This window comes from Tachyglossus aculeatus, chromosome 13 (assembly GCF_015852505.1).
Source record: "Tachyglossus aculeatus isolate mTacAcu1 chromosome 13, mTacAcu1.pri, whole genome shotgun sequence".
Lineage (NCBI taxonomy): Eukaryota > Metazoa > Chordata > Mammalia > Monotremata > Tachyglossidae > Tachyglossus > Tachyglossus aculeatus.
The window spans coordinates 25084657-25107699 of record NC_052078.1 but is presented as its reverse complement, the minus strand read 5'-3'; the positions used below and the strand labels follow the sequence as shown (position 1 = coordinate 25107699).

Sequence of the window (23043 nt, the reverse complement as noted above, 5' to 3'; positions counted from 1 at the left end):
AGTGGAAGGAAGAAACCACTGGAAAGTGAATGGTTGAAGATGACGACCAGAGAGGGAAAAAGGAAGGGGCCCACAGTTCTCTCCATTTTCAAGGCCGTTCTGAAATCACGTATCCCAGAAGCCTTTCCCGATTGATTTCTAATCACCCTACCTTATTTTCCCCCTAACTGCCATTTGTTCATTTCCACACCAGTTAAGCACTTAAAATCCACCCCCGCAAGCAGCTATATCTATACCTTAAGCTACTGTGGCTCAGTGGAAAGAGCCTGGGCTTTGGAGTCAGAGGTCATGGGTTAAAATCCCAGCTCTGCCAACTGTCAGCTGTGTGACTTTGGGCAAGTCACTTAACTTCTCTGTGCCTCAGTTACCTCATCTGTAAAATGGGGATTAAAATTGTGAGCCCCCCGTGGGACAACCTGATCACCTTGTAGCCTCCCCAGCGCTTAGAACAGTGCTTTGCACATAGCGCTTAACAAATACCGACACTATTATTATTATTATTATTACTCCCGCCTATTGTACTTTATTTTAGTGTCTGTCTCCCCCACTAGATAGTAAGGAAGGAATCAGGTCTTCTAATTCCACTTATACGCTCACTACAAGGCTCTGTGCCCAGATACTGCTGATTGATTGATGCCTCTATGCCTTATCTGCAATGATAAATGTTTGCAAAGGGAGTTTGTAAGCTCAGCAAGAAGAATGTGCACATTCTAGAATTTCACGTGAAAAGCATTCTCATGCCATCTTTTAAACTCCCCCAAATTTCCAGAATGTCTGCCCCTCCTGAAATTGTCACCTGAAAAAATTGCTGTTCTTGCATCTTAATTTCTTTTATTCCTGAAAGTTAAATCCTGTTTTCTATTGGGTGGGATGAGAATTCTCCAGAATTCCACTCTTCAGTTTGTTTTTCCAAAAGCGGCCTTTCTCTGTTGCCCAGAAACTAAACAAACAAAGCACAATGTTTAGGTCTATCCTTCACAAAAATCAATATTTGGTTTCTTGTTTTTCCTTTGCCATAAAACTAGCTAACAAACTCTTCTGGGAGCTATTAGGACCTGACCCTCCATTGGATGCCACACAGTCCTGGCTTTGTGCTGGCAGCATTCATGCTGATTGGGTGCAAATATAGAAATAAACAAGCTGACCTACATCTAAAGCTCCATTGCCAACACTGAGTTAAAAAAGAAAATCAGTGTTTACCACTGGTGAAAAGTTCTAAATGGTCAGTACATAAAAATGTCTTTTTGAACTCTCCAAATGGACTTTCTTGAATGCAGCATTACTTTTCCTTCCCATATGGTGAAATCACCTATAATGAGGGTATTCTGTTTATTTTTAGCAGAATGCCCTCAGAAGGGTAGACACCCCAATCAGTCCATAGTGTTTCTCTGTGGTGTGTGGTTTTGGGCCAAGCAGCTGCCCAGCCCGTAGCCAGGACTCTTTGGAGACAGCTCACCAGCCAAAATGGATGTCAGTGTCCCGCCACAGTCCGGGCCGGGGGGGCTCGCCCGCCATCTCCCCTGGTCAGGGCCAGAAGAGGGGCCTGTGGGAAGACCAGAATGGGCAGAAGGCGATGCAGTGAGATGGCTAATTTGGCTGTTTTTTCTCTACAGTGTTGTGGCACATAGGTTGGTCTCCATCAAGGGAGGGCACACCCACATGTGCAACCCCCCACCCCCTCAACACACACAGATGCCAGGAGAGGAAGTCCCGATAGAAAAAGCATATCTGTCCAAACAGCACTAATAATAATGATGGCATTTGTTAAGCGCTTACTATGTGCCAAGCACTGTTCTAAGTGCTGGGGGGGGGATACAGGGTAATCAGGTTGGCCCATGTGGGGCTCACAGTCTTCATCCCCATTTTCCAGATGAGGGAACTGAGGCACAGCGAAGTGAAGTGACTTGCCCAAAGTCACACAGCTGACACGTGAGGGAGCTGGGATTAGAACCCATGACCTCTGACTCCCAAACTGGTGCTCTTTCCTCCGAGCCACGCTGCTTCTCCATCAAGCAGTCAATATAAATAATAATAATAAATAATCATGGTATTAAGCACTTACTATGTGCCAAGCACTGTTTTAAGCACTGTGGTAGATACAAGCTAAGCAGGTTTCCTCATGTGGGGCTCACAGCCTTAATCCCCATTGTACAGATGAGGTAACTGAGGCACAGAGAAGTGAAGTGACTTGCCCAAGGTAACACAGCAGACAAGTGGCGGAGCCTGGATTAGAACCCATGACCTCTGATTCCCAAGCCTGGGCCCTTTCCACTAAGCCACACTGCTTCTCTGTATTGAGCACTTACTGTGTGCAGAGAGAAGATTGCAGCATAACAGAGTGGCCTACAAGGAGCTTACAGTCTAGAGGGAGACAGACATTAAAATCAGTTACAGGTACGTACAGAGCCTGTTGTTGGGTAGGGACTGTCTCTTTATGTTGCCAACTTGTACTTCCCAAGTGCTTAGTACAGTGCCCTGCACACAGTATGCGCTCAATAAATATGATTGAATGAATTAATGAATATAGGCCTGGAGGCAGGGTGAATATCAAGTGCTTCAAGTGCATAGGCGATGTACAAGGGAAAGAGATGGGGAAATGAGGCCTTTCATCTGCTCTGAGAGGCCTTTCCTGACTAAGCCCTCCTTTCCTTTTCTTCTTCCCCCTTCTGCGTCACCTTCATTTACTCCCTTTACTCTCATCCCAGCCTTACAGCATTTATGTACATATCTGTAATTTCAATTTGTATATCTGTAATAATACAATAATGATATGTATGACATATAACACATACTATTGTAAGTATATTGTAATATAATAATACAATAATAATCTGTAATGCATATTGTAATACAGTATTTCTCCAAGATTGTAATTTCACCAATATTGTAATCTCAATAAATGCGATCGACTGGCTGATTGAAATAGGGGCTTAGTTGGGAAGGCCTCTTGGAGAAGATGTGATTTTAATAGGGCTTTGGAGGTGGGGAGAGTGGTTTTACTATTCTATTTCTTTTATTTTGTTAATATGTTTTGTTTCGTTGTCTGTCTCCCCCTTCTAGACTGTGAGCCCGTTGTTGGGTAGGGACTGTCTCTCTATGTTGCCGACTTGTACTTCCCAAGCGCTTAGTACAGTGCTGTGCACACACTAAGTGCTCAATAAATACGAATGAATGAATGAATGGAGGGACTTCCAGGCCAAAAACAATAAATTAGTTGTATTTATTGAGCACTACGGTTGGTGGAGAGTTGCACTAAGCTCTTGGGGTGTACAGTATAACAGAGTTGGTAGACACTTTCCCTGCTCACAACCACCTTACATTCTAGGGGGGATGGAGGATGTGGAGAAGGGGTTGGCAGCAAAATAGACAAGATTGAGGTACAGTGAGTAGGCTGACTTTAGTGAAGAGAATTATGCCAAGCTGGGTTGTAGTAAGATATTGGGAAGGTAAGAGGGAGCGAGCTGATTGAGTTCTTCAAAGGTTATGATAAGAAGTTTCTCTGATGCAGAGGTGAAGGAACAACCACAGGAGGTCTTTGGGGAGTGGGGAAAAGTGGGCTGGAATTTTTTTTAGAAAAATGATCTGGGCAGCAGAATGAAGTAAGAAGGACTTTGGGTTCTAATCCTGTCTCTGCCATCTGTTTGCTGTATGCCCTTGGGCAAGTCGTTTAACTTCCCTGTGCCTGTTACCTCATCTGTCAGGGGTTCAAATCCCAGCCCTGCCGCTTGTCAGCTGTGTGACTTTGGGCCTTAACTTCTCTGGGCCTCAGTTACTTCATCTGTAAAATGAGAATTAAGACTGTGAGCCCCCCTTGGGACAGCTTGATCACCTTGTAACCTCCCCAGCGCTTAGAACAGTGCTTTGCACTTAGTAAGCACTCAATAAATTCCATTATTATTATTATTATTATTATTATTATGTTATTATTATTATCTGTAAAGTGGGGATTAAGACTGTGAGTTTCATGTAGGACATGACCCATAGTAAGCACTTAATTGTCGTTAAAAAAAAAAGTAAGGACTGGATGGGGAGAGGCTAGAGACTGGGAGAAGGCTTCTTCAGTAGTCAAGGGATATGGTAATAATAATAATAATGATGGCATTTATTAAACACTTACTATGTGCAAAGCACTGTTTTTGTCCCACGGGGGGCTCACAGTCTTCATCCCCATTTTACAGATGAGGTAACTGAGGCACAGAGAAGTGACTTGCCCAAAGTCACACAGCTGACAATTGGTAGAGGTGGGATTTGAACCCATGACCTCTGACTCCAAAGCCCAGACACTTTCCACTGAGCCACGCTGTCTCTGCGTGCTAGGTAAGTGCTAGGATCAGTGTAGTAGCAATTTGGATGAAACACTTGGATTTACATCCTTTAGTCCCCTCCATCTCAGCCCCACAGCACTTATTACATACAGTGTAATACAGATTGAATTTATATAATAAATTTAATAAGTTTAGTATGTTATATAATATATATTTTACATATTAAATACAGATATTACATATCTGTAATTTGTTTATATTAATGTCTGCCCTCACTTCTAGACTGTAAGCTCATTGTGGACAGGGAATGTATCTACCAACTCTGTTTATATTGTCATCTCCCAAACTGTTATTGCAGTGCTCTACACAAGTAAACACTCAGTAAATAAGCTTGATTGATTGTAATGGAAAGGATGGATTTTTAGTGATGTTTGGAATGTAGAACTGACAGGATTTGGAGGCAGATTGAATAAGTGGGTTGAATGAGAGTGATGAGTTGAGGGTAATGCCAGGATATGGACTTTTAAGATGGGGAGGATAGTGGTGCTGTCTACAGTGATGGGAAGAACAGGGTTGGGTGGTAAGGTAAGAAGTTGTGATTTGGACAAGTTTAATTTGAGGTATCAGCAGTGTATGTCTCCCCCTTCTAGACTGTGAGCCCATTGTTGGGTAGGGACTGTCTATATGTTGCCAACTTTTACTTCCCAAGCACTCAGTACAGTGCTCTGCAAACAATAAGCGCTCAGTAAATCCAATTGAATACAATTGAATGACATCCAAGTAGTGATGTTCTGAAGCCAAAAGAAAATAGTAAACTGCAGAGAAGGAGTGAAATCAGGGCTGGAGAGGTAGATTGGGAATCATTCACGTAGATATGTTAGTTGAAGCCTTGGGAGTGAAGATGTTCTCCGAAGGGCGAGGGTGTAGATGGAGGATAGACTGGGACAAAGAACTGATCACTCAAGGACTTCCACAGTTAGAAGTGTGGAGGTGGAGGAAGAACCTGTGACTTGGAGCAGCCAGAGAGATAGGAGGGAAACCAGAAGAGGACAGTATCAGTGAAGCCAAAGTTAGATAGTGTTTCAAGGAGTTGGTCCGCAATGCTGAAGGCAGATGAGAGGTCAAGGAGGATTAGGATGGAGTCGAGACTGTTGGATTTGGCAAGGAGGAGGTCGCTGGTGACTTCAGAGAAGGCAGTTTCCCTGGAATGAAGGGGACAGAAGCTGGATGGGAGAGGATCGAGGAGAGAATTGGAGGAGAGGACGTGTAGGCTGTGAGCGTGGACAATTTGCCCAGGGAGTTGGAGAGGAACTGTGGGAGGGAGATGGGGTGATAATCAGAGGGAGGTTGTTGGGTTTTTTTTGCATTGGAGATGATAATAATAATAATAATAATAATAATAATGGCATTTTTAGTAAGCGCTTACTACGTGCAAAGCACTGTTCTAAGCGCTGGAGAGGTTACAAGGTGATCAGGTTGTCCCACGGAGGCTCACAGTCTTCATCCCCATTTTCCAGATGAGGTAACTGAGGCACAGAGAAGTTAAGTGACTTGCCCAGAGGCACACAGCTGACAACTGGCGGAGCCGGGATTTGAGCCCATGACCTCTGACTCCAGAGCCCGGGCTCTTTCCACTGAGCCACGCTTCTTCTCATGAACATGTTTGAAAGCATGGAGAAGAAGCCATTGGAAAGTGAACAGTCGAAGGTGGCACTCAGGGAGGGAAGACAAGCGTTTTGGTGAGGCTTGAAGGGATGGGGTCAGAGGCCCAGGGGGACGGGGTAGATTTTGAAAGGAGGTGGGTGATCTCTTGAGATTTGACTGCGAAGGATGGAAGAGTCAGAGAGAAGGCAGGAGAAGGGAGGGACTGGAGAGGAGCAGGGGAGTTCTCAGGGAGAATCACATCTCAAGGTTTCAATTTTATCACTAACGTACATGGCTAGGTCATTAAGGGTAAGAGATGGTGGATGTGGAAACATCACAAGCATGTAATTCACTTCATGGCTCAGTGGAAAGAGTCAGAGTTCATGGGTTCAAATCCCGGCTCTGCCAATTGTCAGCTGTGTGACTTTGGGCAAGTCACTTAATTTCTCTGGGCCTCAGTTACCTCGTCTGTAAAATGGGGATTAAGATTGTGAGCCCCCCGTGGGACAACTTGATCACCTTGTAACCTCCCAAGCGCTTAGAACAGTGCTTTGCACATAGTAAGCGCAGAATAAATGCCATTATTGTTATGTATGTTCATTGCCAAGAACAAAAGTCAGATTGCCTGGGGTCTCTGGGTTTTTATTCCAGGAGGACAGAGGCCATTTAATTATTAAGAATTAAAGTATTGGTAATTACTGCCGAGATCATTTTCCCCAAACCTTGTTCCGTGCGCATCTTGCTTCTCAAAAACCTCCAATTGTTGTCCAACTGTCTGTGTCAAGTGGAAACATCTGACCGTCGTCTCCGAGCACTCGGGAGCATGACCTAGTGGATAGAGTGGTCTGGGATCTAGAAGGACCTGGGTTCTAATTCTGCCTCTACCACTTGTCTGCTGTTTAACTTGGGCGAGACACTTCCCTGTGCCTCAGTTTCTTCATCATGGGGATTAAGGCAGTGAGCCCCGTGTGGGACGGGCTGCGTCCAACCTGATTAGCTTGTATCTACCCCACGCTTAATTGAGTGCCAGTAGGCCCGTTGCGTTTTCTCTCCCCATTGTAGCACCTAAGCACTTGTGTCCATATTCATTGTCGTATTTATTGAGCGCTTACTGTGTGCAGAGCACTGTACTAAGCACTTGGGAAGTACAAGTTGGCAACATATAGAGACGGTCCCTGCCCATCCCCTTAGCACTTAGATACTTGCCAGGCCCTAACTGTCCCTCCCCCCCAGGGCTTATGGACTTAATCTTTATCCCACCTGCAATTTATTTTAATGTAGTCTCCCATTCTAGATTGTAAACTCCTTCATGGAGGGGAAAGTGTCTACTTACTCTCTTGTATTAGTATTATTATTATCAAGAAGCAGCGTGGCTCAGTGGAAAGAGCCCGGGCTTTGGACTCAGAGGTCATGGGTTCAAATCCTAGCTCTGCCAATTGTCAGCTGTGTGACTTTGGGCAAGTCACTTCACTGGGCCTCAGTTCCCTCATCTGTAAATGGGGATTAAGACTGTGAGCCCCCTTTGGGACAACCTGAGCACCTTGTAACCTCCCCAGGGCTTAGAACTGTGCTTTGCACATAGTAAGTGCTTAATAAATGCTATCTTTAGTAGTAGTAGTGGTGGTGGTGGTGGTGGTGGTGGTATAGTATTGAAGAACTAAGTGCACGTAGTCTTTTTCTCCCTTTCCTTTAGCTTTGATGTTCAAATAGATCAGTCAGCGGTACTTAAGTGCCCACTGTGTGCAGAACACTGAGCTAAGCACTTGAGGAGCATAGCCAAGGGCAGACAGGATTCCTGTCCTGAAGTAAATAAGCTCTTTGTTTAAAAGTTCATCTTGTCTAACAGTTGAAATCATAATGTTCTCTATGTGACCTCCCTGCTAGCTGTGGAGATTAGTCTTCCCAGTTAAGGGTTGGCAGCAGGAACAGATTTACTTTGAAAGAGCAAAGATTCCATTTGCATGCCCAAAACTGCAGTGGACAGCATGGCTTAGAGAAGCAGCGTGGCTCAGTGGAAAGAGCCCGGGCTTTGGAGTCAGAGGTCATGGGTTCAAACCCCTGCTCCACCAATTGTCAGCTGTGTGACTTTGGGCAAGTCACTTCACTTCTCTGGGCCTCAGTTCCCTTATCTGTAAAATGGGGATTAAGACTGTGAGCCCCACCTGGGACAACCTTGTATCTACCCTGGCACTTAGAACAGTGCTTGGCCCATCATAAGCGCTTAACAAGTACCAACATTATTATTATTATTAAAACATGGAACACTGTTCCTGCCATTCGTGCTGATGTAGAGAAAAGTATTTCTTAGCACCAGATTACTCACTCCTTGAGGGCAGGGCCTGAGGCTGTTCTTTAACAGCCAGGCCAGAGTCTGAAACCTTCCAGTCTAGAAATAGAGAAGAAGCATGGCCTAGCGGATAAAACCCAGGCCTGGGAATCAGAAGGACCAGGGTTCTAATCCCGTCTCTGCCTTTTGTCTGCTGTGTGACCTTGGGCAAGTCACTTCTCTGGGCCTCAGTTACCTCATCTGTAAAATGGGGATTAAGACTGTGAGCCCCATGTGTGGATCCAACCTGATTAGCTTGTATCTACCCCAGGGCTTAGAGCAGTGCTTGACACAAAGTAAGCGCTTAACAAATGCCATCATCATTATTATTATTAGAAATAACCATGCTGGTGAGGCCAATTACCAGACCTCCCCACATGAGAAGCAGCATGGCTCAGTGGAAGGAGCACGGGCTTTGGAGTCAGAGGTCAGGGGTCCGAATCCCAGATCCGCCACATGTCTTTTGTGTGACCTTGGGCAAGTCGCTTAACTTCTCTGAGCCTCAGTTATCTCATCTGTAAAATGGGGATTAAGACTGTGAGCCCCACGTGGGACAACTTGATCACCTTGTATCCCCCCCAGCACTTAGAACAGTGCTTTGCACATAGTAAGCGCTTAACAAATGCCATTATTATTATTATTATTATTATTATTATTATTATTATTATTTGGAGTCAGAGGTCAGGGGTTCAAATCCCGGCTCCTCCAGTTGTCAGCTGTGTGACTTTGGGCAAGTCAATTAACTTCTCTGGGCCTCAGTTACCTCATCTGTAAAATGGGGATGAAGACTGTGAGCCCCCCGTGGGACAACTTGATCACCTTATAACCTCCCCAGTGCTTAGAATAGTGCTTTGCACATAGCACCTAATAAATGCCATCATTATTATTATTATGTGTTATGGGGTGCCGGGCTGGCCTGCCCCCTTTGTCCCCTAGTCCTCCACCAGCAATTACACGACCCTCTTCTTCTCAGCAAAGCTAATCGCCAAATAACTTGTCTTCCATTCGTCTGTGCATCTCTCCTTTCTTCACCCCCAGTACGTTTCATTTGTTGTGAATTCCATGTTAATTGTCTTCTCATGCGCTTAGTACAGTAAGCACTCAAAAAATACTATTGCTTTATTGATTCTTTATAGCTCACTCCTTCATCTTTGCACCCCTAGTTGAAAATTTCCAAGCAATCTAAGGCTCTCTCCTTGGGGCCCCTATCTGAGGAAGTGATATTATCTGTCCTCCCACATTTCCTGTTTCCCAGTAGTCTCTGTATCCTGTCTGGCTTCCCCAATTTCCAGGATCCCATTCGTGTGCCTTTCTTTGTTTTACACTCAGTCTTTTCTCCTAAATCCTTATTGCCACAGAGAGAAAACTGCAGCAATTCAGTAAGAACGAATGAAACTAGATGTATGCAGTTTGGGACTTTTGAGCCCTTGTGGGGTTTCAGATTTTTTTAGCAGAGTTAGTCAAACTTGTAATAGGTTTCGCCTCAGCACATGGGACAGCACGTAAAACTCCCTGAATTTTAGGAGACACTGAATCCTTGTGCTCCTATTACCTTTGAATTAAAGGTTGGTTACCCGCGAAAGCTAACGGAGAAGTCTTTGTAAAGGAAACAGGAACTATGCTTGCTGATACTTACAGTAGCATATCAGCTATAATTTTCAACTCTGAACTCTGGAAAGCTGTGATGTGTTAAGTGAGACCAATCTCTTCCCAATAAATTCTCAGGGCATATCGGCAGGGGTTTGGTGGGTTAGCAAATTTGGCTTAAAAGTCTTCTTGGGGTAGACATTTTGGTAATAGAGTTCGAGATCTCTTGACCTCATGAGGCAAATCTAAATCATTGACACCAACCCTACTTTCTTGGGATCCTGTCGTCCCTATAGGGGAGCAATCTTTTTAGCTCTTCGAAGGTGGGAACAGTACTTTTTACTTTTATTGAATGCTCCCCAAAATGTAATACGCTGCATACAGCGGGCACTCTCTATACCGCGACTGCTGATTGGAGGCAGCAGTCCAGGTTGATTCATTCATTCAGTCGTATTTATTGAGCACTTACTGTGTGCAGATCACTGGACTAAGTGCTTGGGAAGTACAGAGACGGTCTCTACCCAGCAACGGGCTCACAGTCTAGAAGGGGGAGACAGACAGCAAAACCCGTGAAGCAGGGGCGGTCTTTGGGAGTGGTAGAGCAAGCCCATTTTACAGCTCTGGGCAATGAAGCGTTTTGTAATTGGACAATGGCGGAGCAGGACTCAGGCCGAAATTCCCAGACCCCTACCATTCCTGACTTGGGAATCGTTCACCTAAATATTGCCACATGCTGACTTCTTGCAGGTACAGAGCGGAGTTTTCATTACGAGAAATATACCAACATAGATGGTACTGAATAAAGGAGCTGCCTTCTGATTTTCTAGTCACTCATCAAACAACAAATAGGAAAATTTCTATAAAGAGAAAAATATGAGTTTCTCTATTTCTAGCTGGCAATTTCAGAAAATTGGTGGTATATCTCTACCTTGGCATATATATTGTTTCAGAATGCCCCCCCAAAAGCTGAGATAAACATGCTAAGCAATTAAATACACTGACTGACCGGGAAATCCAATAATTATATTTCAACAAGGAGAAGCTACAACGTAATGAATCTTTGATATTTTACTTTAAAAGCTTCCTTTTCACCTGTAGACTAATAGGGTACACTTTTGAAAAGGACAAATTGAGAGCCAGTTCCTTGGGGAAATCCGCCATGTGCTCTTATGAACTAGCCTCAGCGCTGAGGCTTCGGAACTGAGAGCCCGTCTGGAGGAATTGATTAGAGGGATAGTGAGTAGTACAACACGCACTCCCATCCCTGCCAGGACATGGACTACATTGAGCAGCACCAGATATGCAGTGATTTTTCAGGCACGTCCAAAGACGTAGATGGGATTTCACAAGAGCATCATCTGAAAAATGGATACGGCACACTGTCTTTTTTTATAGGGCCCAATGCAGAGGTGGGCACATAATAAATACTAATGAAATCCATCAGTCAATCAATAGTAGGACTTACTCTATGCAGAACACTGCACTAAGCACTGAGGAGAGTATAGTCAAAGTAGCAGATATGATTCCTGCCTTCAGGGGGCTTCCAGTCTAGCAGAAAGAATGAATTCATCCTTTGAGAGAAGCAGAGTGGCTCAGTGGAAAGAGCCCGGGCTTTGGAGTCAGAGGTCATGGGTTCAAGTCCCGGCTCTGCCATTTGTCAGCTGTGTGACTTTGGGCAAGTCACTTCACTTCTTTGTGCCTCAGTTCCCTCATCTGGAAAATGGGGATGAAGACTGTGAGCCCCCAGTGGGACAACCTGATCACCTTGTAACCTTCCCAGCGCTTAGAACAGTGCTTGGCCCATAGTAAGTGCTTAATAAATGCTATTATTATTATTATAGCAACTACAGTCAGACTTATTTTTGCCAAACTAAGGACCATGGTCCGCACACAGTGAGCACATAATAAATACTAATGAAATCCATCAGTCAATCACTAGTAGCGCTTGGGAAGTACAATTTGGCAACATATAGAGACCAGCAACAGGCTTACAGTCTGAAAGGGGGAGACAGACAACAAAATAAAACAAAACATGTGGACAGGTGTCTAGTCGTCAGAACACATAGAATTAAAGCTAAATGCACATCATTAACAAAATAAATAGACTAGTAAATATGTACAAGTAAAATAGAGTAATAAATCTGCGCAAACATAGGTGACAGATATGATTCCTGCCTTCAGGGGGCTTCCAATCTAGCAGAAAGAATGAATTCATCCTTTGAGTTAGGTACTGCGAACCCACCCCAGAAACCTGGAGTTGGGCTCGTCCCTTCCCTACTTCCCCTCGGGTGTCCTCAGGATAATCAGCCCTTATAGCCCGCTTGGCCACGGAGGGAGGGAAGAAGCTCAGAGCTATCAGCATCCAGGACAGCAGCTTCCAGTCCCATCTGGCAAAAAACTACAAATCACGATGCTGAATTATTACCCATATGACAGTGTGTTCGGATTAAGCTGTCACTGTCTGTTTGCGTTATTGTGGGTCCTGAATTTATCTCAAAAGAATATTGCTTTGGTCCTACCAGCCATCCAACCTGGAGAAAGATCTGAAAATTTATAGCGCGATCCAAGTGCAAGCAGTCTTTCTTATTATTTATTTGAAGTAGACCTCTTTGTAAAAAGTTAGCCCATTCATTCATTTTTTCCTCCTGTTATCTTTACGTTGCCTAAGTTTCTTGCAGAGGGGGAATTAGAATGGCAATGCTTTCAGACACCAGTATCTCAGATCCGGGGGCCTTTGTTTTTGTGTATATTTCTCAGTGGGACAAGCAGAGAAAACTAGAGCTGATGAATGGCCAAACCCCTCTATCAAGCCTCTTTCATTGCCTCTATTTTGAGGTTTTCTGTGGTTCTTCCCATAATTTTCCCTGTCACTAGAGAGGAATGTCCTGGAGGCTGACTCAGAGAGGAAGCAGAAGGGGCTCTCTTCTCTGTGTATGAGTATGCATGCTCACAAACACCCCCCCACAAACACACATGCAAACACAGAGCAGTACCTGTTGTCGATGTTAGTCTTGCATTAAGGAAAGAAGCACTCGAAGGGCAGGTGATTATGGATATGTTTTGGCAATGTTATTCTTTCAGTCTAGCATAAATTGCAGTTAGGGGGATTTTAAGCCCATTTTCTCTTCTTCCGTCCTCAGTGGATATATAAAGAACTGATCATCCCCCCCCAACTTCCTTGTTTATATTGCCCTTCATCCATCCCCGAGAAGGCAGTTACATCCCAGTCAGCTTTTTCATAGGTCAATTCATCCCAGTTTTATTTTCTTGCCAGAGAAAAGTAACATGGTCTAGTGAAAAGAGCATGGGCCTGGGATTTAGAGAATTTGGGTTCTAATCCAGGCAGTGTGACCTTGGACAAGTCACGTAACTTCTCTGTTCTCAGAGTTCCCTCATCTACAAAATGGGAATTCAATACCTGTTCTCCCTCCTACTTAGACTTTTCACCCCATGAAGGACCTGATTAGCTTGTATCTATTTACCTCCAGGCTTAGTATAGTGCTTGGTAAATAAACACCCCCTTCTTCTCAACACACTATCCAACCTTGGGTTCACAGACTCTGTCCTCTCCTGGTTCTCCTCTTATCTCTCAGGCTGTTCATTCGCAGTCTCTTTTGCGGGCTCCTCTTCCCCCTCCCATCCCCTTACTGTAGGGGTTCCTCAAGGGTCAGTTCTTGGTCCCCTTTTGTTCTCTATCTACACTCACTCCCTTGGGAACTCATTTGCTCCCACGGCTTCAACTATGATCTCTATGCTGATGACACCCAAATATACATCTCTGCCCCTGCTCTCTCTCCCTCCCTCCAGGCTCTCATCTCCTCCTGCCTTCAGGACATCTCCATCTAGATGTGTGCCCGCCATCTAAAACTCAACATGTCCAAGACTGAACTCTTCATCTTCCCTCCCAAACCCTGCCCTCTCCCTGACTTTCTCATCACTGTTGATGGCACTACCATCTTTACTGTCTCACAAGCCTGCAACCTTGGTGTCATCCTTGACTCCGCTCTCTCGTTCACCCCTCACATCCAATCCATCACCAAAACCTGCCGGTCTCACCTCCGCAACGGTGCCAAGATCCGCCCTTTCCTCTCCATCCAAACTGCTACCCTCCTCCTGTCTCTCCCCACTTCAATCTATAGTTCACACTGCTGCCCGGATCGTCTTTGTGCAGAAATGCTCTGGGCATGTTACTCCCCTTCTCAAAAATCTCCAGTGGCTACCAATCAACCTACGCATCAGGCAAAAACTACTCACTCTTGGCTTCAAGGCTCTCTATCACCTCGCCCCCTCCTACCTCACCTCCCTTCTCTCCTTCTCCAGCCCAGCCCGCACCCTCTGCTCCTCTGCCGCTAATCTCACTGGGCCTCATTCTCGCCTGTCCCGCTGTCGACCCCCGGCCCACGTCCTCCCCCTGGCCTGGAATGCCCTTCCTCCGCAAATCCACCAAGCTAGCTCTCTTCCTCCCTTCAAGGCCCTACTGAGTGCTCACCTCCTCCAGGAGGCCTTCCCAGAATGAGCCCCCTCCTTCCTCTCCCTCTCCTCCCCCTCCCCATCTCCCCCGCCTTACTCCTTCCCCTCCCCACAGCACCTGTATATATGTATATATGTTGGTACGTATTTATTATTCTACTTATTTTATTTGCACATATTTATTCTATTTATTTTACTTTGTTAATATGTTTTGTTTTGTTGTCTGTCTCCCCCTTCTAGACTGTGAGCCCGCTGTTGGGTAGGGACCGTCTCTGTATGTTACCAACTTGTACTGCACACAGTAAGCACTTAATAAATACGATTGAATGAATGAATGAATGAAACATAAATTACATAATTATTATTATATCCCCCTGCATCATTTTAATTTTTCTGCCGAGGCACTCAGTCAATCAAGCAAGCAGTGGTATTTATTGAGCACTAACTATATGCAGAGCACCTTACTAAGTGCTTGGGAGAGTACAATACAAAACACTCTCCCAGTCTTCAGTCCCTTGGGGATGGGAGCCCAAAACCAGACCGAGCCTGAAGCAGTTAGTATTTAACTTGTTTTTCTGCTTCATTTTTACCAGAACTCTGCCAGGTTAGGTGTTTTTATCAGACCTTTACTGGCACCCAGAGAAGATATTCAGAGCATTCGCAGTCCATGAAAACCTATGGTCCACACCAATTTTTGTCTCTAGGGAGCTGGCTTCTGTTTTTGACACGGTCAGTAGATCGAATCACTGATTCTTTCTGTAGAAATTGATCCGTGCCCCAAGGCAATACCATGATGAAAAGGCCGGTTGAATTAATATTGATGAGGCCATGCCCTAATTGCTTTCCATCACAAGAGGAATTAAGTTGATTATTGATTCTGTATCGTTCAACCCCTTTATGTTTTCACGATCGATATCTCAGTGAATTCGATCCCCAGTGGAAGAATCTTCTTCCTTTCTGTCTTTGGACAGTTTTTCCCACATGGACAGCCCGTATCTATCTCCTCACAGCATTCATCAGAAATTGCTTTTTTACTCAGGAGAACTTCTTGTCGGTTATTGGCTATTCTATAAATTCAGAACCCTGCTGTCGATTACCAGTTAGCCTGAAAAAGTCAGGGGCCATGAATCTTCTGGCCCCAGGCAAACCCACTCAGTCTCTTACTTGATGGAAACTGTAAATAACTGATTTATGGTAAACACAGTGCATTTTTTCCTCAAGTGGGGACTAGCTTGGTGAAGCCATTGTGTGCAATAGTAGGTAGCATTAGCATCTCAAGTGCTTAGTACAGTTCTCTGCTCACAGTAAGCGCTCAGTAAATACGATTGAATGAATTTGAAATACCGTAATTACTGTTGATCTGAATTTCAATTGAATAGATACTTGATTTCAGTAAACTGATCATTAACCCATTTTTTGATTTGTGCTATTATTATCATCATCACTCATTCATTCAGTTGTATTTATTGAGCACTTACTGTGTGCAGAGCACTATACTAAGCACTTGGAAAGTACAATTTGGCAACAGATAGAGACAATCCCTACCCAACAGTAGGCTCATAGTCTAGAAGGGGGGAGACAGACAACAAAACAAGTAGGCATCAATAGCATCCAAACAGATAAATAGAATTATAGATATATACACATCATTATTATTATTACTGTTGTATCTGTTAAATGCTTACTATGTGTCAAACACTGTTCTAATTGCTATTGCTGGATTTGTTTCCATGTAGGCCAGGAGCCCCCCGTCGGAAAAGTTATCGTTAAATTTCAGGAGGTAGGGCTTGTTGAGTGTCTTGTGAGAGAAGAGGTGTCTACAGTTCTGGAGTTTTATGTGTGAATGGTGGGGTGGGAGGAGAGGGAGGGTTTGGTCAGGTTTTTCTTCGGGGGAGGCCCTTTCTCTCCACGCTGTAAAGATCTCTGTTGGGTAACTGGCAAACCCTCAGGACCATTTTTGCCTGTCTCTGTGTGTCATCCGTCTTCTCCTCTCTTCATGCTGGAATTGGAATTGGGTTAGAATCTGGATTGAACCTGAAGTGGACTCCCTCAGTTAAGCAGAGTGCTTTAGGATTGTTGCCAGGACCAACAGGCAACTGGGCCGAAGAGACTGTATTTGACCATTTACAAACTGCCCCTAGAAATGTTTAGCATATAGATGTTGCGTATGTGTCATTAAAAAAAACACCCTAAAAAACAAGAAGTGAAATCAAAGCTTGGTGTTTTCAAGTAAATTTGGTTCTTTCCCAGATTAAAACCAAATCTGCCCAGGGCCATAGCAGTTTCTGCTGGGCTGGACCTGTGGGCCTCAATTCCCCACCCGGCCAAACCTTAATTCGGTGGGCAGGTTTCCACTGTCAGACGTGGGGAATTCACCTCTGCTTCTGCCCACTGTGTGGTTATTGGATCCGTTGGGCATCTGTTTTTCCCAGAGCCTCAGTGGGTACAGCTGTCTGGCATCAGTCAGTCAGTCGTATTTATTGAGCACTTACTGTGTGCAGAGCACAGTACTAAACGCTTGGGAGAGTACGATATAGCAGACATATTCCCTGCCCACAATGAGCTTACAGATGCTCTGCTCCCTTCCCACTGGCACTCATGCTTTGTGTAGCGTGAAGGGGCGGGCCGTCTGCATCCCCTGCGGGAGTAACCACCAACAGGTAGAAGGGTGAGAGAAGGAAGAGTCATGTTTTTCATCACCACATTATAAAAAAGGCCCAAGCAAGTTCAAAAAGCAGTCTCAGTTACAGTGACCAGGAGTATGTAATTTCAAGGGCTGAACTGAGACAACCCGGCCTTGACGGGGCTTTCCCAGCTGGGCCCATTCTCCCAAGGAGCCCCCCATTAGGGCTCCAACTTGAATGACTCCAAGAAGTTGCTCCCAGCTGGGAAAAGGTCTCCTCTCCAGGGAAGCACTGCTATAATCGGACAGAGCAGTGCAGTGGTGGCCGAGGAGAAGGGAGCCAAAAGCAGCTTCCAGAGAACAGCCATGGGTGGCAATTCCCTGGTCGTGGATTCCAAAAGTGAAGGCTTCCTTCTCATAGGAGATGGGGCAGACAGAGGAAAGACACGGGAACTCTGACGAGACTTGACATGCATGTACAGAGTCGTCTTTGCCAAGGCAGCAAAAGCGGTCATGCAGTCATATCAGGAAGGGAAATACGTTTTCATCTTGAAGAAATGTCACAGTCTTCTAGACTGTGCGCCCACTGTTTGGTGGGGACCGTCTCTATATGTTGCCAACTTGTACTTCCCAAGCGCTTAGTACAGTGCCCTGCACACAGTAAGCGCTCAATAAAAACGATTGAATGAATGAATGAAAGAAATTCAAGAAACAGACTGAAGCAGAAGCAATTTTTGACCTTGGGGTGGGCAGGCTGGCGAGGATTTTGTACTGCCTTGCAAGCCTTGCCTTGCGAGAAGCAGCGTGGCTCAGTGGAAATAGTCCGAGCTTTGGAGTCAGAGGTCATGGGTTCAAGTCCCAGCTCCGCCACTTGTCAGGTGAGTGACTTTGGGCAAGTCACTTCACTTCTCTGTGCCTCAGTTCCCTCATCTGGAAAATGGGGATGAAGACTGTGAGCCCCCTGTGGGACAACCTGATCACCTTGTATCTCCCTCAGCACTTAGAACAGTGCTTTGCACATAGTAAGCGCTTAATAAATGCCATTATTATTATAGGTCTGGCTTTAATTGCTCTTTCTTCCATAATTTCTTTGATTGTGTACCTTCCCCATAAAGACTGTAAATTCCTTGTGGGCAGAAATCATGTCAGTCGGTGCCTTTCTACTCTGTTGTATTGTAGTTTCCCTAGTGCTTACTAGGGTTCTGTGCACCCCGTAAGCGCTCAATAAATGGCATTGATTGATTGAAGCCAGCAGTAGTTGATGCAGGAGAGCTACAAATATTACTTCACATTAATGCTCTAATGCACTGCCAAAGAGTAGTTCCACTGGGGAATGTGACACCGCATAGAGAAAGTCGAAGAATCCACTCCAAATGGCAGCTACATTCCTCACAGCCTCACAAGTGTGAGAGGCACGCAAAGCAGCACAGAAAGCTTACATGGCTTTTGTTGAGCTCCCCGTGACAGAGAATAACAGTCATCATAATTATAAGGGTGTTTTTTATGAAGTGCTTACTGCGAACCATGGTGCCCGGTGGCTCCCAGTCGGCCCTGGGGTAACAGCCGCCCTTGGCGAGCGGCCGCCAACGGATAGAAGGGGGAGAGAAGGAAGAGTCACGTTTTTCTCCGGCATTTATTATAACAAAAGGCTAAGCAAGTCCAAAAAGCAGTCTCTGTTGCAGTGACCAGGAGTATGTAATTTCAGGGGCTGAACTGAGACAACCTTTAGCCTTCATTGCTGTCCCAAAGAACAAAAAAAACAAGTTTCCCAGAGGTCTTGGAGCATTTTCTGGGGAAAGCGTGGCACAATGTGACTTCGCCGCATTATTCGTGGCCCTGGGTGAAGATCACAGCGCTTATGTATGTTACATAACATCTACGTTATTCATTCAGTTGTATTTATTGAGCGCTTACTGTGTGCAGAGCACTGTACTAAGCGCTTGGGAAGTACATGTTGGCAACATATAGAGACAGTCCCTAACCAACAGCGGGCTCTGAGAAGCAGCATGGCTCAGTGGAAAGAGCATGGGCTATGTATATATGCTTGTATGTATTTATTATTCTATTTATTTATTTATTTTATTTGTACATATTTATTCTATTTATTTTATTTTGTTAATATGTTTTGTTTTGTTCTCTGTCTTCCCCTTCTAGACTGTGAGCCCGCTGTTGGGTTGGGACTGTCTCTATATGTTGCCAACTTGGACTTCCCAAGCGCTTAGTACAGTGCTCTGCACACAGTAAGCGCTCAATAAGTAGGATTGAATGAATGAATGAATAGAGTCACAGGTCATGGGTTCAAATCCCAACTCCGCCAGTTGTCAGCCGTGTGACTTTGGGCAAGTCACGTAACTCCTCTGTGCCTCAGTTACCTCATCTGTAAAATGGGGATTAAGACTGTGAGCCTCCCATGGGACAACCTGATCATCTTGTAACCTTCTCAGTGCTTAGAACAGTGCTTGGCACATAGTAAGCACTTAATAAATGCCATTATTATTATACGTTTATTGATTTATATTAATGTCTATGTCACCATCAAGGCCGTAAGCTCGTTATGGGCAGGGAATGTAACTACCAGCTCTGTTGTAGTCTCTCAAGCACTTAGTACAGCTCTCTGCACATAAGAAGCGCTCAATAAATATCATTGATTGATTTGATTGATCGCCCCGTGCAGTCCAGGAAAGGAAGCACCTCAAACTGCTATCATGGAGAAGTGGGCTCCCGAAAGATTTTTCCAACACTACATCTTGTATCTATCAAAAGAGGTTGTCATATGCCCTGGTTACAGAGCCATGGGGCCTGGAAGGGGCAGGGAGAGAGGTTCCCTCAAGCGTCGGAGGAATGCCCCCTCTTCCAAATGAAGTAGATTTTGGCTAGAAGCCGGTCTGCATTCACAGAGTCATTTGAGTGATGTTGGAGTGTCCTCTTGAGATTAGTGCATTCTCTAGTTGTCTTTTTGTAGCTGTTGTAGTAATAATAGGATTTATTAAGCGCTTGCTGTGTGCGGAGCACTGTACAATGAACCGGGAGAAGAAACATAGGTGGGAATTAGACATCCTTGCGTCCGGAGCCCAGCTGACCCACCTGGATTTTTGCTCTGTAGGTGGTTGCCCTATTGCCTCCGGGACTGAGGTGTCCCTGAGGACCAACCAGCCAGGACTGTGTTCCCTTTGATCCCACAGCTGGCATGGGCCATGGGCTTCCAGCATCCACCCCCGCCAAGCTCTCGGCAGCGTTGGTCCCTCTGCAGTTTAGGGAAAAAAATATCCCTTGCCATCATCTCTTTGCAATGTCTTCCTGAGTTTCATTGCAATACCGAGTGGGACGACACCGTCTGTACTCTTTCCCGAGAAGGGGAAAGTTCGTGGGAACAGAGGCCACATTCAGGCCGAAGGTATTTATCGCCGGGGAGCTCACACCAAGCGTTGAGGGCTGGTTTGCCGGCTACGTGGATTTACAAAGTGGAAGACTGCAAATGAAGCAAGATTGTAGAAATTCCTGGATGGGAGCGGAGCAGTGGAGGTTCTCCCCACAAAAGAGCGGAACCGGCTGGAAATTTCGTGCCACCATGTGTATCAGTCATCTAGCAGGAAGCAGGGTGCACTGGGGTACCCCGGGTTCGTTCATTCATACAGTTGTATTTATTGAACGCTTACTGTGTGCAGAGCACTGTACTAAGCGCTTGGGAAGTACAAGTTGGCGACATATAGAGACGGTCCCTACCCAACAACAGGCTCACAGTCTAGAAGGGTGCCAAGTGTCCCTGGATCTCCATACATGATGTTGGCTGATGCCCCCCAGGAACCGTCTCCAAAGTATTTGAAGCCTAGAGAAGCAGCGTGGCTCAGTGGAAAGAGCACGGGCTTGGGAGGCAGAGGTCACGGGTTCTAATCCTGGCTCCACCCCTCATCAGCTGTGTGACTTTGAGCAAGTCACTTCTCTGTGCCTCCGTTTCCTCATCTGTAAAATGAGGATTAAGACTGTGAGCCCCACGTGGGACAACCTGATCACCTTGTATCCCCCACAGCGCTTAGAACAGTGCTTCGCACATAGTAAGCGCTAAACATTATTATTATTATTATTATTATTATTATTATCATCATCATTATTATTATTATTATTACAGCATATTTATCTTAAACTACGCATGCCACCACCCCGAAAGCTGCCTTCAACATTGGACAGATCAAACACATTTTTCCCCAGCCCAGCAACGGGGCCCTCTTGCCGATCTGCCGTCACTGTGATCACATTCTGCATGGCACCACTTGCCCTGCTTGCCTTAACTTCCCTCCCTGCCCCAGTCCCCAGCCTGAGAACGGAGTCAGGCAGACTGGGAAGGAAGGCAGGCAACAGCTGTGGATGTAGAGGCAGCTGCCAATGTCGGCATGCCGTTCCCTCCTCCCCATTTCTTTCTACTTCCTGGCTGGAGGAGTAGAGGAGTAGATGAGCGGTATGACAGATTTAGCCTTGTCGGCAGCAACAGCTGTTTTGGTGAACAAAGTTTAAAACAAAATGCTGGCGCAGAGGAGTGGGAAGAGGGGAGGAGGGGGTAATGACCCTGGCACAAAAGCCCCTAGAAACAAAAAAGGGGAATGAATGAAGGGAGGAATTCAGGGGGAGGGATTACACTGCCAGTTTTCCTTACCCATTGGGCCCGACAATCGTTCTGGTTCTGGGTGCGGAGCACAACATACCAAGCTGCATTTTTGTCGAGGGGAACGCCTACCCCATAATCCAACCCTTCCACGATATACCCGCATTTTCTAGGAACCCATCACAGCTTGTATGGTGAGATTGTGTTATGCGCTTCTTTGTAGAGCGGAGCAGCGAGTGACACAGAGGGAGCCTACTTTGTGTAAAGCCAGGACACACCCAGTGGCACGTTTAGGACTCTGGTGCCCCAGATTCTGAGGTTGGAATGGCTACGGGTGATGAGACTCTGGTGTTTCAGTCTGGAGCTGAGGACACAGCATAATCATGCTTATCAAGGTTATTTTGTTGAGTTCAGTGTTACTGATTCACTGACCAGTGTGTCACACTGGTATGTAGATATATAAAGGTGCTTGTCCTGAGAATAAATGTATGCCAGGTACATACAGAGCCTTCAGAAAGGCAGGGTAGACTGTTTTCCCAGAGAGGTGGCAAATGCTATATAAGGCTGTAAATAACATACCTTCACACTTGCCTCATTAGACGCTGGGCCCCTTTTTCTATTGTAAGCCATTCGATTAGGTCCAATCTCCCCTCTTCCTCCGTATTTTCAACATAAATAAAGTAGCCACAGTGAGGGAACTGTCTAGCCCATGCCCTCAGCTTTTTATTGAGAGCATCTAAGTATAGCCACCCTGCGGAGAGAGTTTGATAAATGTTTCTTGTATTGCAGAAAGTCGCATTCCGGCAGAAGTCATAGCTGCTATTGATGTAAACACCATTGCTAATGAGGTGTACAAGCATAACTTTCCCAACACCCAGCTGTGGGCAAAGACGATTGAGGTGAGTAATACACTTTTCATATATTAGACCTGTGTAGAACCCAGAAGCCTGCTTGGTTCTGCAGTCCCCTGGGGAGGGGGGAATTCGGAATAAGGTCATTGTAGGCCCCCGGAGATGAAGCGGGCCACAAGGCAGAACAGCTGAAAGCAGGCAACCATTTAGTCCTGTACCCTGCACACATTAAGCACTCAATAAATACCTACTGGTCTATTGAGTTGGAGGGGTGACAGATCCCCCCCCTTAAAAAGTGTGACAGGTAGTTAAGTGATTTGCCCAGAGATACTGAAAATCAGCTCCAAAGGCTGGGTGAGACTTTAAATTAAAAGCCATTTTTCAAAAACGGAACTTTATCACTGTTCTAGCATCTGTTCTCTGTAATTTGAGTTCTTTAGTTCAGAAGAATTAGGAATCTTCCATACTTGCCCAGGATAAGAACGTAGATAATAGTTCAGTTATGTGGTGAAAATGATCCTGTAGATTTGGCACCCAAGCAGACGATTATCCTCACTAGAGGGTCTTTTAGAGAAGCAGCGTGGCTCAGTGGAAAGAGCCCGGGCTTTGGAGTCAGAGGTCATGGGTTCAAATCCCAGCTCTGCCAATTGTCAGCTGTGTGACTTTGGGCAAGTCACTTA

At 45.4% G+C, this 23043-nt stretch overlaps 1 protein-coding gene across 3 annotated transcripts in view; it reads left to right on the top strand.

The window, feature by feature from the left end:
• TRDMT1 (tRNA aspartic acid methyltransferase 1) overlaps positions 1-23043 on the top strand; it is an 85083-nt gene that overhangs the window by 24266 nt on the left and 37774 nt on the right. For all 3 annotated transcript variants that reach the window (XM_038755931.1, XM_038755932.1, XM_038755933.1), the window contains exon 2: positions 22302-22411. In XM_038755931.1, the coding sequence (XP_038611859.1) occupies positions 22302-22411 (110 nt within the window). The remainder of the gene's footprint in view (positions 1-22301; positions 22412-23043) is intronic.